The sequence below is a fragment of the Alexandromys fortis genome, unplaced genomic scaffold (genome assembly GCF_014885135.2).
Source record: "Alexandromys fortis isolate MF-2015 unplaced genomic scaffold, M_Fortis_MF-2015_v1.1 scaffold_80, whole genome shotgun sequence".
Classification (NCBI taxonomy): domain Eukaryota; kingdom Metazoa; phylum Chordata; class Mammalia; order Rodentia; family Cricetidae; genus Alexandromys; species Alexandromys fortis.
In genome coordinates this window covers 4,821,356-4,837,042 of record NW_026068174.1, presented here as the reverse complement: position 1 = coordinate 4,837,042, position 15,687 = coordinate 4,821,356, and the positions used below count along the sequence as shown (strand labels likewise).

At 43.8% G+C, this 15,687-nt stretch overlaps 2 protein-coding genes across 2 annotated transcripts in view; one reads left to right on the top strand and one right to left on the bottom strand.

Moving 5' to 3' along the window:
- Positions 1-9,338, bottom strand: part of Supt6h (SPT6 homolog, histone chaperone and transcription elongation factor) — a 36,630-nt gene extending 27,292 nt beyond the window's left edge. The window contains exon 1 of the mRNA XM_050128641.1: positions 9,016-9,338. The gene's annotated coding sequence lies outside the window, so the exon portion shown is untranslated. The remainder of the gene's footprint in view (positions 1-9,015) is intronic.
- Positions 9,339-9,432: 94 nt separating this feature from the next.
- On the top strand, positions 9,433-15,240 carry Sdf2 (stromal cell derived factor 2). Its single transcript, XM_050128646.1, has 3 exons — positions 9,433-9,636; positions 13,216-13,412; positions 14,599-15,240. Exons 1-3 carry the CDS (start codon positions 9,486-9,488, stop codon positions 14,884-14,886), a joined length of 636 nt encoding a protein of 211 aa, XP_049984603.1. The 5' UTR covers positions 9,433-9,485; the 3' UTR covers positions 14,887-15,240.
- The last annotated feature ends 447 nt before the right edge of the window (positions 15,241-15,687 follow it).

The window sequence follows — 15,687 nt, the reverse complement described above, 5'->3', positions numbered from 1 at the left end:
CCCCCTCTCTTTTTTTTTTTTTTTTTTTGGTTTTTCGAGACAGGGTTTCTCTGTGGCTTTGGAGCCTGTCCTGGAACTAGCTCTGTAGACCAGGTTGGTCTCGAACTCGCAGAGATCCGCCTGTCTCTGCCTCCCAGTGCTGGGATTAAAGGCGTGCACCACCACTGCCCGGCTCAGAATCATTTTTCTCTTTCTCACTCTTATTGAGAAAGGGTTTCACTCTGTAGCTAAGGTTGGCCTTTAATTCACAGCAATATTCCTGTTTCTGCCTGTCCTGTGCTGGATTATAGGAACTAACCACCACATTTGGTTTTATCATTCCTCTTAATCTTCACAAATTTCCAGGCAGAATTGGGCAAATGAGGAAAGCAAACAGGGATTATTATACAGGTGAGGCTATGATGGTAGAGTGAGATTATATGACTTGCTCACAAGAAGTTTGAGAAACAGTAATTGCCAAGACTTTTGCGCTTTCATCCATACTGAGCAGAGTCAAGAAAAATTCCTGCCATGCATGGTAGCACAGGGCTTTAATCCCAGGATGCAGAGCCAAGAGGTGGATCTCTGGGAAATGAAGCCAGTTTAGTCTAAATAGTGAGTTCCAGAAGCCAGGGAATACACTGTAAGACACTGTTCCTTAAAAAGGAGGTGAGGGGAAGAATACGGTGTGGCTCAGTGGTTAATAGCACTGGCTGCTCTTCCAGAGGAATCAGGTTTGATTCCCAGCACCGCATAGTTGTCACAACCATCTGTGACTCCAGTTCCAGAGGATCCAATATCTTCTTCAGAACTCCTTGGGCAGCAGGCATATAACTGGTGCACAGACATACATGTAATCAAAACATACATATATAAAATAAAAATAAGATTATTTAAAAAAAAGAAAAATCCCTTTTCAATAGATTAAACAACATTATGAGAACTTATGCCTACTTGTATGACTGCTGGTTTGAAGAATTTGGCTGAAAAAGAGTCTCTTCAGAAACATCAGAACCATGATGAATCCATTTGTATCATTTACATCCTTGTTTTATTTCTGGTGCTATGATAAAACACTGACCAAGGGCTGGAGAGATGGCTCAGAGGTTAAGAGCACTGGCTCTTCCAAAGGTCCTGAGTTCAATTCCCAGCAACCACATGGTGGCTCACAACCATCTGTAATGAGGTCTGGTGCCCTCTTCTGGCCAGCAGGCACACACACAGACAGAATAGTGTATACATAATAAATAAATAAATATTTAAAAACAAACAAACAAACAAACAAAAAACACTGACCAAAAGCAATCCAAAGGAGGAGTTTTTTTTTTTTTTTTCAAGACAGGGTTTCTCTGTGGCTTTGGAGCTGTCCTGGAAGACAGGGTTTCTCTGTGGCTTTGGAGCTGTCCTGGAACTAGCTCTGTAGACCAGGCTGGCCTCGAACTCACAGAGATCCGCCTGCCTCTGCCTCTCGAGTGCTGGGATTAAAGGCATGCGCCACCATCGCCTGGCCAGAGGAGGAGTTTATTCACCTTACAATTCCAGGTCCCAGTCCATCACTGAGGGAAGTAAAGGCAGGAACTTGAAGGGAGGCTTGCTGGCTATAACACACAGCATCACGTCTGACTAAGGTACTCACAGGCAAGACACAAGAATGCTGCTTTCTAGTTGGCTTGCTTACACTTTCTTATATGGTTCAGGACCACTTGCCTAGCAATGGTACAGCCCATAGTGGGCTACGAACTCATATCAATTAATAATCAGAACAATCCCACAGACATACCCACATGCCAATCTGATCTGGGCAATTCCCAAGTGAGGCTCACTCCCCTCAGATGACTCTAAGCTGACAGTTAAAGCTATCCAGACCCGCAAGAGTTGTCCTCTACCCCATAATACATAAAATAAAGAAGAATTACCAGGCTGGTGGTGACATACCTTTAATCGCTGTACTCTTGAGAGGCAGAGGCAGGTGGATCTGAGTTCAGGCCAGCCTGGTCTACAAAGTGAGTTCCAGGACGACAGCCAGGGCAATGCAGCGAAGCCCTGTCTCAAAAACCAAAAGAGTCAACAGTTTCTTTTTTGTTTTAGAGACAATGACTCAGTATGGTCAGAGTGGCCTAAAATTTGCCACGTAGCTAAGGATGAGTTTGAACTTCAGATCCTCCTCCCTCTACCTCCCAGGTATTCAAATTACAGGTGTGTACCATCACAACAAGCTAAGAATGTAGTTTCAAATAAATGTTAACTGGGTTTCTTTTTTAAAAAAAATACTGGAGAAAAGACTAATCAGTTAAGAGCACTGGCTTCTCTTTCAGAAGACCCAGGTTCAATTCCCAGCATCAATATTGCATCTCACAACTGTCTGTAAATTCATTTCCAGGGGACCTGACCCTCTCACACAGATATCCATGCAAGCAAAACAGCAATGCACATGAAAAATAGTTTTTTTTTTTAAAAAAATATTTATTTGTTTATTTATTAAGCATACAATATTCTGTCTGCGTGCATGCCTGAAGAGGGCACCAGACCTCATTACAGATGGTTGTGAGCCACCATTTGGTTGCTGGGAATTGAACTCAGGACCTTTGGAAGAGCAGGCAGTGCTCTTAACCACTGAGCCATCTCTTCAGCCCCGAAAAATAGTTTTTTAAAAATTTGTATGTGTTATTAGTGTTTTTCCTGGGTGCGTATGTGTACCACATACATGTAATGCTCAAGGAGGCCCAAACAGGGCATCAGATCCTTTGAATCTGGAATTACTCAGTTGTTAAACCTTAGGCAGGTGCTGGGGACCTGGGGTACTCTACAAGAGCAACAAATGCTTTTTATCCGCAGACCTCTCTCTTCAGCCCTGACAGCTAGGTTTCAATCTGGGTCTCATTTTACTTAGCATTCTATAATTCTGTACCAACTAATAACTTCATCTTCGGGGGCTGGAGAGATGGCTCAGAGGTTAAGAGCATTGCCTGCTCTTCCAAAGGTCCTGAGTTCAATTCCCAGCAACCACATGGTGACTCACAACCATCTGTAATGGGATCTGGTGCCCTCTTCTGGCCTGTAGTCATACACAGATAGAATATTGTATACATAATAAATAAATAAATATTAAAAAAATTAACTTCATCTTCTACATTCCTGTTTTCCAACATAGCTAAAGCCTGGCAGGAGAACCCAAAAACTCCATAACTGAGCCTTGAGTAGGACATTAAAGAACACACACAGAGGCAGAGGATGCGGTTCAGTAGGTGCATTGCTTGCCTGGTACACATAAAGCCTTAGGTTCAATCTCCAGCACTGCAAAGCCAGTTGTGACAGCAGAAGCTTATTAATTCTAGCTTTCAGGAAGTGGCAGGAGAAGAGAAAAGGCAGGGAGGTAGTTACAAATCAGACTGTGAGATGAGACTGCCTTACTGAGAAAAGGGACCAAGCCACGTGGCTAACCACAGATAAGAATTATGGGTTAAGTTGTAAGAGTTGGGGGGGGGGTGGCGTTGCACACCGTTAATCCCAGGACTCGGGAGGCAGAGGCCCATGGATCTCTGTGAGTTTGAGGTCAGTCTAATCTACAGAGTGAGTTCCAGGACAGCCAGGACTAAACAGAGAAACTGTCTCAAAAAAAAAGTTTCTGGTAGACAGAGATTGTACCCAGCTGAAGCACTAATAAAAACTATGACAGCCGGGCGATGGTGGCACGCCTTTAATCCCAGTACTCGGGAGGCAGAGGCAGGAGGATCTCTGGGAGTTCGAGGCCAGCCTGGTCTACAATAGCTAGGACAGGCTCCAAAGCTACAGAGAAATTCTGTCTTGAAAAACAAAACAAAACTAAACAAAAAAAAACCTATGACAACAAAGACTATACAATGGGATTAGGTGGATGCCCCTCTTTCCCTTTTCTGACATCTGCATCCTTAAGGTCTTTAGCTAAAGTAACGCCAAGTGAATCTTAAAAATTCTGCCAATTAAATTTGTAGTTCTAGGCTAGACGTAGTGGCTCATGCCTTTAAGCCCAGTAAGTAGAAAGTAGAGGACAGCCTGGTTTATATACAGAGTTCCAGGGCAGGACAACACAGTGAGACCACATTTCAAGAAAAAGAAAAGAAAAAGAAAAAGAAAAACAACCTGGACAGAAGCAAGAGAGAGTTATAACACCACTCCTATACTTGGTGTTTTGAGGCAGGGCTTTACTCTAGGCTGTGTGACCTGAAAGTTAACTCTTAGGACTCACAACAATTTTCCTACCTCAGTTTCCTGAGTGCTGTGATTAAAAGAAAGAGCCATTATGCCTGATAATTTTAACATTGCTCCCCCCAAGCTTTGAACTGAGACATTAAAAATAGTAAACTGCACATAGTTTACTTTAATTAGGTCATCATACCATGAATTCAGTCTTTTAAAGGATCAACATCTTCAAGCTAGCTCTTACAGACAGATGTCCCTGTTCTACTTAACAGAGAGAAATAGACAACCCACCTGAGATAACAGCTTATTCTTGGTCCCCTTACAATCAGCTTGGGAAGACAACTGTCTCCTTTCCCTCCCAACTCCCAAGCTAGGTTAGCGATAAAACACACTCTAATGTTCCTAATCTAGCTCAGCAATAAGCCTTCCAGTTAAGAGGTTTGCCAGAAGCAGTCATGACTTTCTACAGCTAGATTTTGAATAGTACTGCATCAGCACTGCAGGCTGAAGATGCCAAGCAACAGCTACTCCAGAATAAAGATATATATCAACATCATTAATACATGATTTAATAAGATAAGCTGACTGTAGTTTTGATTTTTGCATTTAGTACTCACATTCCTCAAATTTTCCCCACATTCAAGACTATAGTTAAATTTGCACTTGGAATAGGCCTTGAAGAGGAGTAGAGTGGTGGAGGGAGGGCTCTCCAGGCAAAAGCCAGCTGCCGAGTAAGATGTGACTCAGAGGGAGAGGGTAGTGGTTACCATGGCATTCTCAGGAAGAGGAACAGGGCTGGGATCAGATGGCCACAGGAGAGGCCCTTGGCAGTTCCTCCTTTCTAACAAGAACTTGTAGGAGGCAATTAAGAGGAGACCTGGCTGAAGAGATCTGGCTTGTTAACTCCTTTTGTTCTCCAATGAACATTTAGATTCTGTTTGTTTAGGGTCAAGTTCTGTTCTGGGTCTTGGTAGGTAAAAGAGAATAAAATATGCTTCTTCCTGGGTAGAGTTCATAATTTTCATAAATTATGTTATGACAAAACATGAATGAGGGTGGGTATATCTCAAAGGACAGAACCTTTCCTTACCATGCACAAGGCTCTGGTTAAATATCTGAAACCAGAAAAATGAAACAAAATCCTGTAATTAGTGTTGAGAACAATATGGTGACAGAAGTCACAGAGTACTTCATAAAATGGGACTCCAAGTGAGGACATAAGAACATGGTCTGGCCGAGTGGTGGTGGTGAATGCCTTTAATCCCAGCACCCAGAAGGCAGAGGTAGCCGGATCTCTGTGAGTTCAAGGCCAGCCTGGTCTACTAGATAGAGCTAGTTCCAGGACAGGCTCCAAAGCTACAGAGACACCCTGTCTCAAAAAACCACACACACACAATCTAATTATAAGAAATTAAGGGCTGGAGAGATGACTCAGAGGTTAAGAGCATTTCCTACTCTTCCAAAGGTCCTGAGTTCAATTCCCGGCAACCACATGGTGGCTCACAACCATCTGTAATGAGGTCTGGTGCCCTCTTCTGGCCTGCAGGCATACACACAGAATATTGTATACATAATAAATAAATAAATAAATATTGAAAAAAAAATAAAATATAGGCTGGGGGCTGGTTATATGGTTCAGCAGGCAAAAGTGCCCGCCATGCAAGCCCATAACCTGAATTAGATTCCAAAACTAACGTAAAGAAGTAAAAACTAAAAAACTAGTGGAAGAAAGGAACTGAATCCACAAAGCTATCCTAGATCTACTCACACCGATACAAGAATTAACACATTCTCATTCTCTCTAATAAGTTAAATAAATCTTTAAGATCTTAGAATAGATGGGTGGTGGTATCTGCGCATGATCCCAGAACTTGGGAGAGGCCTGCAGATCTCTGTGAGTTCAAGGCCAACCTGGTGTACAGAGTGATTTCCTGGACAGCTAGGGCTATTACAAAGAGACACCCTGTCTTAAAAAAAATAAATAAATAAAATAGAAAAATCCTTAAAATAAAAAGAAATAAACTTTATAAATACCCAAAGAGTGAGGAATAAAGTGTAGAAACTGACTGCGTGGGGAGGTGGTTGGAGGAGACTCTGGCGCAGAAGCTTCTGTAGAGCACGAATGCTGGCAGCAACAGAGAAAGTCAGTTTGACCAGGGAGAGGAAGAGGGTTTCACATGAAGACACAGGATCTTTATAGGGTAAGTTAAAGGCTTCAAAGACACTGGGGAATTTGAGCAGAAACAGGAAACTGGGGAACTATCATAGTCCAGGCAAAAGATGATGGTGGCCTAGAAAACAGAGCACAGGGAGGGCATCTGAACACGTAGAGGAGTCAAAATTAAGCCCTGAGAGAAACCCAACAAACATTTAGATATTAGGGAGAGCAGAAAAGTAAGGAAGAATGAAGCATCTAGTAAGGTGAAACAAGAGGCTCAAAGAGTTTGAGCCATTTAGACTACACAGCAAGACTCTGACTCAAAACAAAACCCACAAAGCAAAAAGCAAACAAACAACCCAAAAACCCTGCAAAATCACATCAAGTCCAGTGGTGGATGCCTACAGCCTTACAGTCTGGAACAGCTTCTTGAGAGTTAAGGAAAGACGACTGCTTGGCTCCAGGAGTTCTGGGCAGGAATATGCTATGCGGATTAGCATCAGTATCACTATGATTACACTTTTACCTTTAACCTGTGGGGAGTGAGGAACCACCAGTATGCCTAAGGAGAAGGCAGTCCAAGCTGGGAAAACATTGATAAAAATAAATCCTCCCCCAAAAAGGCCAGGGAAGGAGATGACTCAACCAAGAAAGCACCTACTTCACAACCATGCACACAAAATAACCACATAAAAATACAATGAAGTTATTTCTTTTCTTTTTGGTTTTTTGTTTGTTTGTTTGTTTTTCGAGACAGGGTTTCTCTGTAGCTTTGGAGCCTGTCCTAAAACTAGTTCTTGTAGACCATGCTGGCCTCGAACTCATACAGAGATCTGCCTGCCTCTGCCTCCAGAGTGCTAGGATTAAAGCGGTATTTTAAAGACTAAAAAGGAGGCCACTCGGTGGTGGCGCACGCCTTTAATCCCAGCACTCAGGAGGCAGAGGCAGGCGATCTCTGTGAGTTCGAGACCAGCCTGGTCTACAAGAGCTAGTTCCAGGACAGGCTCCAAAACCACAGAGAAACCCTGTCTCAAAAAAAAAAAAAAAAAAAAAAAAAAAAAAAAAAAAAAAAAAAAAAAAAAAAAAAAAAGACTAAAAAGGAGTAGCTAGTTTAAGAGATTCAAGAGCCAAGTATAATACAACAACTAAGGGGACAAAGCTTCAAGGAGTAACTGTATTGACTAAGAGTATCCATTGGATTTGGCAACATTGTAGCCACTGTTGAAGCTATCAATTTTGATGAGCAGTTAGAAGAGAAGTCAGTCGGGTTGCTATTGACTAAAGCGTCAAAGAAAGGTAAGAAAGTTAAACTAGTATAAGCAGAAAACTATAAAACTACAAGAATTAAAAAAAATTAGATGGGTGGCGGTGACACGCCCTTTAATCCCAGCACTCAGGAGGCAATTAAAAGACCGAAGACTTACAAACTGTCAACTTCAGTGTTCAACGGTGGAATAAACTTTTTCCCCCGAAAAATTGATTTAACTCAGCACCTTCTGCACAGTGTAGCATAATACTCCCTTGCTGGGGAGGGGCCTGAAAATTTGTAGGCAGTTAACGGTAGCTGGGGGTGGGGGGCTCACGTGATCCCACCAATCCTAAGGATCTAGAGCAATTCATGGTTGCTGGGGGAGAAGCACATTTTCTTTAGTGTTGTAGCCGAGGTTTCTCTGAATAATCCCTCACATTCCTGTAAGTAACCTTAGATTAACTATTGAACCACACACATACACAGAAAAATAAATGAAAGTAACGGGGGATTGTGAAGAAGGGGATCATCAGAAATGGAGTGTGTAGAGGAAAATGGAAAAAAGTACCCCACTACTTTTGATACTACAGTGACTTTCCGTATAGGTATTATAGGAGATCTGCCTTCTAAAAGAAAATAAGCATCAATTCTTTCCGTAACACAGGGAAACAGCTTTTCTTAGATACTTAAATTGAGTACCTGATGTCAATCAAGAATACAGATTTCGAGCCGGGCGGTGGTGGCGCACGCCTTTAATCCCAGCACTCGGGAGACTGAGGCAGGCGGATCTCTGTGAGTTCGAGACCAGCCTGAGGAGGACAGGCTCCAAAACCACAGAGAAACCCTGTCTCGAAAAACCAAAACAAACAAACAAAGAATTCAGATTTCGGATTCAAAAACCCATTCTGATATTTACAGTATGTTGCATGCATTCGAGGAAATGAATTACGCAGGATGGAGGGTTTCAGGCAATTATATACAAACTCGCACCTTTCGAAAGTGTTAAGGGACTCAGCCATCCAAGGGGGAAAAGTTCAGTTATTCAACAATATGAGAAGAGCTAACATTCAGCACAGTACACCAGCCTCATGCCATCTTAAGTCCGGTAGGATCCAAAGGCACGGAATAACTAATCTGATCACCTGATGCCAAGTAAGAAACCCTTAGGTCTCTCCTAGTCCCAATTTTTCGTGTGGCCCAGATTCCAGAAGCTGCGGGGAAGATGGGATCCCAGAAAGTCTGTTGACTCAACAAGCAACGCCAATTCACAGGTTCCAGGTGGTACTACGTGGGGGAAAGGCCTGGAGACGCTGAGCAACCACGGCGCTTTCCTGTCCCTTTGCCCCGGTAGATCAGGAAAGGCCAGGGCACCCCAATGCCTCTTCCCTTACCGGGCCCTGGGAGCCCGGCTCGCTGCGCACACCAGAAACGCTCTCCGGCTGAGCTTTACCTGCTTAAGGGCCGCTGTTTCTCCGCTGCTTTAAGCTCCCAAAGAAGAAAATGGGGTCGCCGAATCGAGACTGGCGAAGGATAGTACGGACCCACCGCAGGGGCCCTCAGCTTCTGCAGCCGCCACCACTACCACCACCACCGCCGCCGTCGCCGCTGCTACGTAAACGTGCTACGTCACCTCCGGCTCTCTGTCACTGGGGGTGGGCGGGCCATTTCGTGCTTTCTTATCCCGTCCGGTGGCTAGCGCTCTCGTCTCGAGCGTGCGAACGCTAACCGAACGAACGCAGCCGCCACAGAGCAACCAGAACACAGCGGATTCCCAGGTCACCCAGCCGCTCGAGCCAGAGGAACCATAAAGATTCAGGTTAGAGTGGCGTCACTTCCTCCTTGTCGTTGTCCCGCCCTTAACTTCCGGTTCCGGGGAAGGGCTAAAATTTTCTTGGATGGTTAGGGGCTCTCGGATCTAGGATGGCTGTCTTGTCGCTTCTGTTGTTGGGTGGTTTATGGAGCGCTGTGGGAGCGTCCGATATGGCTGTCGTTACTTGCGGCTCCGTGGTGAAGCTACTCAATACGCGCCATAATGTCCGACTGCACTCTCACGACGTGCGCTATGGGTCAGGTACTGAGGGGAACCAACCGGGGTTGGGTGGGCTGCCTAGGCCCGGGGAGCCCCGAAGAGGCGGGGCCTCAGGAGCTGAGGTCGTGGTCTTGGAAAGTTAAAGGTGCCCTAGGAAGCTGCTTGGCGAGGACGATCGAGTTGCTAAGGGATTTTAGTCGTAATGTTAGTTTTTGTTTGATGAGTTATGCGTTAAATGTGTCACATGTATACTTGTCAATTTCTAATAATGTGTTGAGAAAGACAGTAAAGGTACTTTCGTAGGTGAAAAAATAGACTCAGAGGTACTGCTCAAAGCCTTACAACTAATGAATGGTGGGTACAGGGTTTAATCCAATCTGCCCAGGTTTAAAATCTTTCAGGGTCCATGGACTGCCACTATTTTGTGCTGGGAGAAGAGAGACATATAGAGCCTGACAACATATCTTGAATCTCTGAGTTTTAGACTTGAAAGAGCTTGCTCTTTGATTACAACCCTTGGTCTTATACTTGTTTTTTAGCTCAATAACTTAAGCTTTAACAGGGATTGCAAAGGAAAGTCTGCTTTTTATCATATGCAATTCATGCTAAGTATTCGTGGATTCATTCATTCAGCATAGAAAGGAGTTAAGAACCAAGGTGGTGGTGGCGCACGCCTTTAATCCCAGCACTCAGGAGGCAGAGGCAGGCGGATCTCTGTGAGTTCGAGATCAGCCTGGTCTACAGAGCTAGTTCNAGAGAAACCCTGTCTCGGGGAAAAAAAAAAAAAAGACTTATTTATTTATTACGTATACAGTGCTTTTTCCTGCATGTATGCCTGCAGGCCAGAAAAGGGCACCAGACCTCATATAGATGGTTGTGAGTCACCCTGTGGTTGCTGGGAGTTGAACTCAAGGCTTCTGGAAGAGCAGTCAGTGCTCTTTACTTCTGAGCCATCTCTCCAGCCCCTAAAGAGCCTTTTTATTCTCTCTCCCTCTCCTCTCTGTTTCTTTCTTTCTTTCTCTCTTTCTTTCTTTCTTTCTATCTTTCTTTTGTGTCTAGTATTGTTCTAATGGCAGGCGTGGTGGCCGATATCTGTTATCCTAGCACTCAGAAGGCTCAAGTGGAAGCTTTGTGACTTAAAGATCAGCCTGGATTACATAGAGCCTGGATTACAAAACAACACAAAAGAAGTTCTGAAACAGGGACTGGAGCCGTGCGGTGGTGGTGCATGCCTTTAATCCCAGCACTCAGGCGGATCTCTGTGAGTTCGAGACCAGCCTGGTCTACAGAGTTAGTTCCAGGACAGGCTCCAAAGCCACAGAGAAACCCTGTCTCGAAAAAACCAAAAATAAATAAATAAATAAATAATAAAATTAAAAAAAAGTTCAAAAGCTGGCTAAATAGCTTAATGTTAGATTATTTGCCAAGCATTCTAAAGACTCTTAAGTTCTTGGTGGGGGAGGAGGATAAAAGTCATGAGATTCGGCTGGGCGGTGGTGGCGCATGCTTTTAATCCCAGCAACCGGGAGGCAGAGGCAGGCAGATCTCTGTGAGTTCGAGACCAGACTTGTCTACAAGAGCTAATTCCAGGACAGGCTCCAAAAGCTACAGAGAAACCCTGTCTCCAAAATCAAAAAACAACAACAACAAAAAAAGTCATGAGATTTAACGTGAGATGTATTCAAGGTAATTTGAATGACTGATGATGGTGGATGGTGTTTGCTAAGAGAGGAACTCACCCTTTTGGGTTAGTCTGTGGTTCCCACCTCTAAGAACCTGTCTGACCAGTTTAGTGCCAGGAATGCATAGTCATCATTGGGATATCTTTATATTTTTAGCCACTTGATTCAGGAAACACCTACCTATAAGCCAGGTGTATTGCATTTTAATTTAATCTGTTTCCTGTTTTGGATCTACTAAATTATAATGGAGTTAGAAAGAGGCCTAGTAGACTTCAAATCTCTCCCGGTGGTCCTTTTGGGTAGTCAGATTTTGACACCATGCTCAGTCTGAACCTTGGAGGGATCTGATGCAGGTTAGGTACAATATTTTTGAGACAGTGTCTATCTAGCTCTGGTTGCCCTGCTGCCAGGAACTCAGTATGTAGACCAGACTGTCCTCGAACACACAGCACCTGCCCCTGCCTCCTGAGTGCTGAGATTAAAGGCTTTATTTTTAAATTACATTTCTCCAGTGTGTGTGTGTGTGTGTGTGTGTTTGGATGCATGCTTGGCACAGTGCAAATGTGGAAAGCAGAGAAAAGCATTGTTTTCTCCTTCTATCTTGTGAGTCTTAGTGATTGAATTCAGATTGTCAGTCTTTACCAGCTGAGCCATTTTACTGCCTAGATACAACATTCTTGTCCAGATAGTGGTTGAAGCACTATCAATTTGCTATCAAATTGCTCAGGATGAGCTCAATCTGAAAAATTACAGTTACAGTAAATGTTTCTTGAATTACTTTGTCTGGACCCCTAAGTGTTTAGGAACAGATTAAGGTCTCCAGAGGAAGTCGAGTTGAAAAAAAAGTGAAAAATTAAAGAGACGATTAAAATGTAGAGAACAGTGCTGGAGAGATGGCTCAGTGGTTAAGAGTACTTGTTCTTACAAAGAATCCAGGTTCAATTCCTTGCATCCACATGTTTAACTTAACTCTAGTCCCAGGCTATCTGGCTCCCTCTTCTGACCTCTGTGGGCATAAGCATGCACAGACAGACTTACAGGCAGGCAAAATTCACAAAAGTAAAATGAATAACTGTCCTCCCAACCCCAAGACCTCCAACAGGAAGACAAGTGGGTTCCAAGCCGTGTCAGTATCTTTAGAGAGTAGCCTTTTCATAATGGTGGATACCAAGCTTTCCGCACACAACAGCAGACCTAGAACCTGTTTTTCTTTATACTCTGGCTATTTAGCATCCTGTCTCTTGATTTTGCTGAACTCATCACAGTCTCAGAGGATCAAATTCATATGCTTGTCCAAGGCCGTACAGATGCAGTGAAGATTTGACAAACTGCTTTCTCACAGGACAGGTCTCATTCTGTAGTCAACCAGTGCAGCATGATCTTCCCTACCATCCTGGCTGCTGTTCCACAATAGCCAGTGAAATTTCAGCCAGGCGGTGGTGGCACACGCCTTTAATCCCAGCACAGGCTCCAAAACCACAGAGAAACCCTGTCTCGAAAAACCAAAAAAAAAGTAAAGTGAAATTTCAAGATCCTTAGTATCTAGGGAAGATATAACTGAAGGTATGATGTAGGTTTTCTTAAAAACAATGCAGGTGGGCTTGAGAGATGGCTCAGTGGTTAAGAGCACTGACTGTTCTTCCAGGGGACCGGGGTTCAATTCCCAGCACCCACATGGCAGCTACAACTGTCTGTGACTCCAGTTCCAGGGGACCCGACAGCCTCATACAGACATACACACAGGCAAAACGCCAATAAACATAAAATAAAAATAAAAATTTTTTCTTTGAAAAAATGAATGCAACCTTGGTAGAAGCTTTACCTAACAGTGGATGGGTCCTTGCTGTCTCCCACTGAGTTGAAAATGGCTCTTCAGAACCAGGTATCAGGCATCTCTCCAACTGCCTTTCTTCTCTGCCTTTTGTTCGTTTGCTTGCAGGTAGTGGGCAGCAATCAGTGACAGGTGTAACCTCTGTGGATGACAGCAATAGTTATTGGAGAATACGGGGGAAGACAGCCACAGTGTGTGAAAGGGGAACCCCCATCAAATGTGGCCAGCCCATCCGACTGACACACATCAACACTGGTCGAAACCTCCACAGCCACCATTTCACGTCACCTCTTTCTGGAAACCAGGTGAGGGGCATGCAATGGATTATTCCTGCTGTATATGTTAGGGTTCTCTAGAGTCACAGAACTTATGGAATGAATATCTGTCTGTCGGTTGGTCTGTCTATGGGAATTTATTGGAGTGACTTACCGCTGCAGTCCAACAATAGCTAGTTATGGATGGGAAGTCCAAGAATCTAGTGGCTGCTCAGTCCCATGAGGTTGGCTGTCTCAGCTGGTCTTCTGGGATCCCAAAGAAGGAATGGATGTCTTGACAGAGCGAGGGCAAGCAGATAATGAACAAACCCTTCTTTTTGCATTGCCCTTAAATGTGTTTCCTGCAGAAGAGGTAGTCCAGATTAAAGGTGTGCCTTCCAGCCTCAAGGTCTGGATTAAAGGCTTGTTGTCTTCTTGCCTCAAGATCTGGATCACAGGTGTGCCATCCATTTCTGGATTATAGTTCATTCCACTTATATTCAAATTGACAACCAAGAATAGCCATCACATGTGCTCTGTCTTGCCCAGTTGACTTGTTTGATCTCTTGGTTCTTTTTTTTTTGTTTTTGTTTTTGTTTTTCGAGACAGGGTTTCTCTGTGGTTTTGGAGCCTGTCCTGGAACTAGCTCTTGTAGACCAGGCTGGTCTTGAACTCACAGAGACCCGCCTGCCTCTGCCTCCCGAGTGCTGGGATTAAAGGCGTGCGCCACCACCGCCCAGCTGTTTTCAGTTTTTTTATTGTAATTTTTTATTATTATTATTTTGGTTTTTGGAGACAGGGTTTCTCTGTGGCTTTGGAGCCTATGCTAGAACTAGCTCTTGTAGACCAGGTTGGCTTCAAACTCACAGAGATCTACCTGCCTCAGCCTCCCGCATGCTGGAATTAAAAGCATGTATTGCTACTGCCTGGCTTATTTTTATTTTTTTAATTTTATTTTTTTTTCTTATTGAGTCATGCCCCACCTTTGAAATCTAACATTTTCCTCATGGTAAAAGCCTTAGATAGCAGCTTCTTTACTTGGCAACAGGGTAGAGTCTCTTATAACCTAGGCTAGCCTTAAATTGCTTATGTAGCTGGATCATCTTGAACTCCTGACCTTGCTATCTCCACTTCCTCAATGTTAGGGCTGTGGGTGTGCTCTATCATCTGAACTCAGGTGTCTGCTCTCCAGAGCTGACTGTCAGATGTGTTAATGTTTCCACTTTCTGTCTTTCAGGAAGTGAGTGCCTTTGGCGAGGAAGGTGAAGGTGACTATCTGGATGACTGGACAGTGCTCTGTAATGGACCTTACTGGGTGAGAGACGGTGAAGTGAGATTCAAACATTCTTCCACCGAAGTTCTCCTGTCTGTCACGGGAGAACAATATGGCCGACCTATAAGTGGACAAAAGGAGGTACATGGTATGGCCCAGCCAAGTCAGAACAACTACTGGAAGGCCATGGAAGGCATCTTCATGAAGCCCAGTGAATTGTTGAAGGCAGACGTCCATCATGCAGAGCTGTGATTCTAAATCCTCTGTGCCACTGTCACCACACAGTGTTTGTAGACGTCTGTTGCTGCTTTGCCCTTGGAGCCCCGCTCCAGACTCTCTGACATGAAGGGGCACTGTAGGAAGCAAGGGCTGCGTTTGGGCCTGCAGCCTTCACACTTGAATTGGTCGCTCTCCCCAATTTGGTCAGTTCTCAAGAGAGGACCTGTTCATGAGGGCAGAGATCCTTTCGTTCATGTTGATAAGAGGAAGCTGAGGAACTTCCCTCCTCGCTGGGGATTTTACTCCTCTGACATCAAGGATTGCTGACTTGTCTGATTTTCCCCTAGTTTTCTTTTTCCAAAATGATAAATAAAAAAAAAAAATAAAAGAATTTTAGTCATTGTGTGGTCATTTATTAGGTGAGCTATTTCCGGATCTATCTGCCTGCTAAATCCTCAAGTCTTAAGACTTTCAGAATGCTGGGAGTCTTCGCTGTGGGCCATTTTAGAGGTTTATTTGCATATAAGCCTTTTCTCTTTGCTCCTTCGGTTCTTCCCCAGCTCATCTTTAGTGAGTAAGGCCTTCAGAGTTCTGCATAATATATAGCCAATGGCATCCTCCTCTGGATCTATTATGTATTGTGAAATAATAGTTCAAGACGTACATTTGTTTATGCTGTGAAATATTTGTTTAATGATGCAAAGATGTCTTGCCTTTTTTTTGGTTTTGTTTTGTTGTTTTGTTTTCAAGACGGGGTTTCTCTGTGTAACAGTCCTAGCTGTCCTGGAACTAGCTCTTGTAGACCAGGCTGATTTTTTTTTTTTTTTTTTTTTT

Coding starts and splice junctions, on each gene's coding strand:
- Sdf2 (XM_050128646.1), top strand. CDS start 9,486: ATGGCTGTCTTGTCGCTTCTGTTGTTGGGTGGTTTATGGAGCGCTGTG. Junction 9,637..13,215: donor CGACGTGCGCTATGGGTCAG/GTACTGAGGGGA, acceptor GTTTGCTTGCAG/GTAGTGGGCAGCAATCAGTG. Junction 13,413..14,598: donor CACCTCTTTCTGGAAACCAG/GTGAGGGGCATG, acceptor TCTGTCTTTCAG/GAAGTGAGTGCCTTTGGCGA.